We start from the raw sequence: 5,435 nt of genomic DNA on the forward strand, positions 1-5,435 counted from the left end.
TGGCCTACTTTTTCTTCTTCTTTTTTGGGGGGGAGGGGGGCTGGAGGTGGGCTTTCTTTCACTTTATTAGTACCTATAAAATAAAAACAATTTATGAAAATATTTCCCTTCTCAAGATAGAGAAACTACAATCTTTACAAAAAATACATACCCATAATTGTTACAATACATATCCTTGTATAAACCTTGAACATTATAAAAGTATTTAAGAATCACACCCTATAAAAGTTGGGAGAAGAAACATTTTCTCCAATCTTGTTCATACATTGTGACATTCAAGTACTTAAACGACATCGTTGAAATAAAATGTCTCTAGTTTCCAGGGCCAAAGGGATTTAACTTTCAAGGCCCCATAGGTTCTTTCCTTTGTGTAAGGCCAAGAACCAGGAGAGAGTTCCCAGAGCATTAACTTACCTTAGGTAGGTCAAGCAGTGGTTTACTTTCCATACTTTGTCATGGAACTAAGGGGGTCGGGGGAAATAAGGCCATGGAACCCATGTCGGGCAGGTCCCCTCCCTAGCATTCCTATTTATGTAGTGTGGCTCCTGCAAGAGTATTTTTAACCCTGAGCTCTAAAATGCTGGTTCTGTACTAGTAATTATCTAAGATACTTGCAAAACGATGCTTTTGCAAGTCTAAACTCCTATATTGTGAATTAGAATAAAGTTATGAAAGTGTGACTCCCCTAAGTAGACTTCATTTAGGATTGGGAGCATTAGGAACAATCAGTAAACCAAAAATTCCCTCTTGGAACTATAGGAGAAGATCATTTCTTGTTAAGGCATAGGCCTCAGAAGCCAAGTTCCTTCTTACTTTGGAAGAAGGTCCTACTTCATGAGGGCCGTTATCTGGAGGTCTCAGGGGAGGATCCCAATGAAATATTTATCAGCTTTCCAGGTGTGTCCTTTTGGATCGAAGGTCATCAGTCAATGCAGTAGATCCTGATGTCAGCTATGTCCTCACTCATCTGGTTTTTCTGCTTTCCTGGGCTTGCAGCTGAAACAAAGCTGAGGCCTAGATATATTTGATGCCAGTCAGAAGCTCATTGTCCTGGGGGCTTAATGCTCAAGAGCTATTCTTTGGTCCACTTGTTCATTTCCCCTCTACTGGCCTCTAACCCACATGACTAAGAACATGCCAGGGGAGGGAAGGTCAGGGGAGGGTCTGAACCACATGACCAGTGAAATGAAAGGTCAGAGGGTGTAAACTGCAAAACCAGGATATGCTCAGGCCTAACTGCCTACTACACAAGCAAGGTGTGTGTGTGTGTGTGTGTGTGTGTACATGAGGAGGAGTCACTGCAGAAGAAGGTAGAAGCCTCAGCAGTTACAGGGAATGCAAATATAGAGGAAAGATATGGGGAGGCAGGAATAAGGGGAGGGCAGGGAGGAACCTGGGTATAGACCCCGCCCCTGGCCCATGTGACCAGGAAGGAGGCTCAGTGCACAGGGAGGAGGAGCAGCACATCCCACCCAGCAGGGCAGCAGTGCTTGTGAGCATTTCTGGAATCCAAGCTCTTCCCACAGAAGGAGGGACAGAGCAGGCAGCAGACACCATGGAGACCCCTTCAGCCCCTGCCCACAGAGGACTTGCCCACAGGCAGGGGCTCCTGCTGGCTGGTGAGAGGGGACAGCTACCTGGTGGTGGATGGGAGGAGGAGAGACACAGGCTAGCTGGGGACGCCTGGGGGGAGCAGAGGGCTCTCAGAGAAAACAAGGGTGAGGGGGCAGGATTCTGTCTGAAATTGAGGGGAGAAGACAGGGGAGCAGAGTAGGATGGGAGAAGGAACCAGGCAACAGGAAAATGATGTGGAAGTGGTGAGGGGCAGGAAAACCTCAATGGCTGCTCATTTCCCAACTTAGTCATCACTGAGAGTTGAATGCTGAAAACTTTTGATAATAACAAGTTATGTGAGGAGATAGGAAATTTAACCAGGGGCACTAAACATTGTCCTTAACACCAAGCTCAGAAATGGGCAATTACTTCCCAGGAGGTGCAGGACCCTGCAGCACTCACTCATTCACCCACAGGTACTTACAGCCTGTTGCAGGCGCTGGGGTTCAACAAGATTAGACAAGCCCCTGCCCCCATGCAGATCACACACACACACACACACACACACACACTCTGACCAAGGCTGAGAGATGGAGAGACCTGCTAGGTCCCAGGGCTCATCTCTCCTTCCCAATACATCGCTCCAAACCTTGATCGATTTCTCTCTTTCCTCCTAGCCTCACTCCTAACCCTCTGGAGCCTGCCCACCATTGCCCAGCTCACTATTGAGTCAGTGCCACCCAATGCTGCCGAAGGGAAGGATGTGCTTCTCCGTGTCCACAATCTGCCTGGGGATGCTGCACGCTATACCTGGTACAAAGGGGAAATAGCCGACAGCAGCCGTCAAATTGTTTCATATAAAATAGACACTCAAACAACTACCTTCGGGCCTGCAAACAGTGGTAGAGAGACAATATACCCCAATGGATCCCTGCTGTTCCAGAACGTCACCCTGAAGGACACAGGATACTACACCCTTCTAGCCACAGACAACGATTTAAATAGCATGCAAGTAACCGGACAGCTCCGTGTATACCGTGAGTGATTGCTCTCTGACCTCTGGGTTCAGGTGGGTGAACTCTACTTCACACGCAGGACTGACAGACCTGGACTCTACCTCAAACCCCCTTTGCATCATGTTCCAGGTTAAGATTAGACATTTAATGCAGGACACACAGAGTGGAAACAAACTTCCTAAGATCAGAGTTCCCTTCACAGATTCCAGCCCTACAGACATTCTCCACAGAAAGAAGTCTGATGGGAGTGACTCAGCAGAGGGAGGCTCAGCAGAGTCTCAGTCCCGCCCCTGGCCCCCTCCGCATGAATATGACACTGAAAAAGCCCCTGCAGAGTTTGGTCAGGGCCTGGCCTGAAGGGACCCTGGAATCCTCACAGAGAAGCTCAGCCTGGGAATCCCTCCCAGACCCCTGTCCCACGGCTCCTGAGTCCGGGGAACCTGGGGAGCCTGTGTCAGGTTGGGTTTGACCTCCTGGAAGGGCTGGGTGGAAGCAGTGGCTCTACTTCTGCTCACCAGCCAGGGCTCAGTCCCAAGAGCCACATCAGGGCAGGGACAGAGCTTAGTCCTTCAGCTAAGGCCGTGTCAGGAGAGCACAGGTAGACAAAATACCCCGTATCATTAGCTGACTCTTCTGAGGGACTTAGGAGACTCTGGAGGGAGATCAGTTCTCCAGGAAGGAACAGAGGAGAGAAGATGCTCCTGACAGTTCTCTGTCCACCAGGGGTCAGCCCAGGAATTCTCTCTCATGGAGGCAAATAATAGTAGTGGCCATTTAAGTCAGTGCCTCCTCTAAACTAGGCTTGAGGTCAAATAGTCAGGGATATTTTAAGGTCAATTCAGACAACATGGTAATCCGGGGTCCATTTACCATTTGTTCTGTTTTTATTCAGGGGAAGCGGAGGCACAGTGTGATACAGTCACTGAGTCAGGCTCCCACAGACACAGCAAGGTCCTTGTATAGCCACAGCCCCATCCTCTCCTCCACCACGAGGGTCTTAGGTGTCTGTGGACCCTGAGACCAGCCACTGGTTCAGTGCTTAAGCAAATGAAGAATTAATTTTACTCTAGAATCAAATTACCTACAATAACATTCAGAGTCAGTGCTGGGAATGCCCAGCCCTCCCGCTCAGGTTACCGATCCACACCTCCCTGCACTGGACTTGAAACCACTTATTTGTTTCCTGATGTGTTGGCGTCACTCCCACTTACTATGAAGGAAAGGACTTTGCCTTCTCACTCTCCACCCTACACCTGCTACCAGTTCAGGGATCAGCACTCACTTGCTCTCTCATGAAGAAGGGAAGGAATGATGGTGAATAATGATAGAATGAATGAATGAATGAGTGAATGACGCATACTCGCTAGAGAGACTGGAACCTGGATGCAGAGTCCTAAAAGGTTTTGGCCACACCTGTTCGCTGTCCCGACAGATGCTGAGAACCATGTCCATCCCTCTGACCACATGTCCCTGAAGCCCCCTCAGGAGCCAAGTCCCTTGGTGACTGTGGGGCTGTTCCACTGTGGAAGGTTTTCCAGGCTGCATTGCTCCTGCCCTGAGGCAGCTGTGCACTCTTTGTCCCTGGAGTCTTTGACGTCACTTGTAAACTCCGCTGCCCACCAAGGACATTCTGCCTCTATCTGCTCCTTCCCTGTCCCTTATCTGTCTTCTCCTTCACTCCAGACACACTGCCCTGCTCTGCAATGCTTCCCACACTGTGCAGATTGTGTGCAGGCCCCCACTCCCTGTCAATAGGAGAGGACACATAAATCAGTGGGAGCAGCAGCACCGGCTCCATCATGAGTCAGTTTCCCAGGTCACCAGAAGAAAGAGCTGCTGCTGGGCCCCCATCCAGGTTCCTTCCCCTCTGAGGCCAACGATAGGAACAGGCACATGACAGGGGCATGTAAACCATTGACCTTCTCTCTATATGACTCAATCAAGAAGCAAAGGCAGAAGGACAGGTCTCAGTCCCCAAAGGCTCACGGGCTCACTTCACCCCTGACTGGTGACTCACACACGTGTCCTGGTGTGAGGCTCCCATTCCTCTCACTGGCTCCTGAGGCCTTTCCGAGGTGGGCCTGGTGACCCTGCACCATCTGACTGGATCACTGCCTGTTTCACACACGTGTATCCTCGTGATGATACCTTGACCCAGAGTGGGATCCTCTCAGACTATGAGATCCACCAGTCACTCTCCGTTCTCTCAGATGCTGACCGATTTGAATGAATTTGACTAAACTCCAGTTGTTTCCTGAGTTAGAAAGACAAGGAAGAGCACATGCCACAGGCCCGTGTGGGAGCTCCTCCCCATCTGCCTGATTATCCATAGAAACAGGGAGGGACATTCTCTCCAACTTTACTAACATGGCACATGTCCATTCTACCAATTTGGTGTCATCCCTTTCTGTATACAGCAGAGACACCTGGACTCGCCCTCCCTCCAACCCCCCGTCACTTCTGTCCTCTTAGCAGGACTCACCTTCTCTCTATCCCAGGGAGTCCCTGATTCTAAACCCACTGTGGCATCTTCCTTTGGTCACAGTGTGACCTGGTTGTACGGCAGAACTTGGTCTATGACATTCGTGCTCTCTAAACAGAAATTCCTCCAAAATCGGGCATTAGAACTTTCGGGCATGAGTGATTTTCCCATATTTTTTCACAGTTTACCTCAAAATCTATCTGATAACTGCCAAACACAAATGGATCATGAGGGCCATATTATCAGCAAGTTCCTGCTCCCCCGCCTCCACAAGCCCCCCTTCTGTACGTGCTCCTGTCTGCGTGTTGAGGAAGGATCCCTGCCCTCTGCAGTCCCAGAAAGCACATTAAAGACCAAGGGCAGAGAGCCTGGCTCCGCTGCCG

The 5,435-nt window shown here is 49.8% G+C and overlaps 1 protein-coding gene across 1 annotated transcript; it reads left to right on the forward strand.

Moving 5' to 3' along the window:
- The first annotated feature begins 1,441 nt into the window (after nt 1-1,441).
- LOC102767194 (carcinoembryonic antigen-related cell adhesion molecule 1) lies at nt 1,442-2,599 on the forward strand. Its single transcript, XM_006761452.1, has 2 exons — nt 1,442-1,619; nt 2,232-2,599. The coding sequence occupies exons 1-2, from the start codon at nt 1,556-1,558 to the stop codon at nt 2,597-2,599; spliced, it is 432 nt and encodes a 143-aa protein (XP_006761515.1). The 5' UTR covers nt 1,442-1,555.
- Nucleotides 2,600-5,435: the final 2,836 nt, after the last annotated feature.

This window comes from Myotis davidii, unplaced genomic scaffold (assembly GCF_000327345.1).
Source record: "Myotis davidii unplaced genomic scaffold, ASM32734v1 scaffold7138, whole genome shotgun sequence".
Lineage (NCBI taxonomy): Eukaryota > Metazoa > Chordata > Mammalia > Chiroptera > Vespertilionidae > Myotis > Myotis davidii.

Coding starts and splice junctions, on each gene's coding strand:
- LOC102767194 (XM_006761452.1), top strand. CDS start 1,556: ATGGAGACCCCTTCAGCCCCTGCCCACAGAGGACTTGCCCACAGGCAG. Junction 1,620..2,231: donor GCAGGGGCTCCTGCTGGCTG/GTGAGAGGGGAC, acceptor CTTTCCTCCTAG/CCTCACTCCTAACCCTCTGG.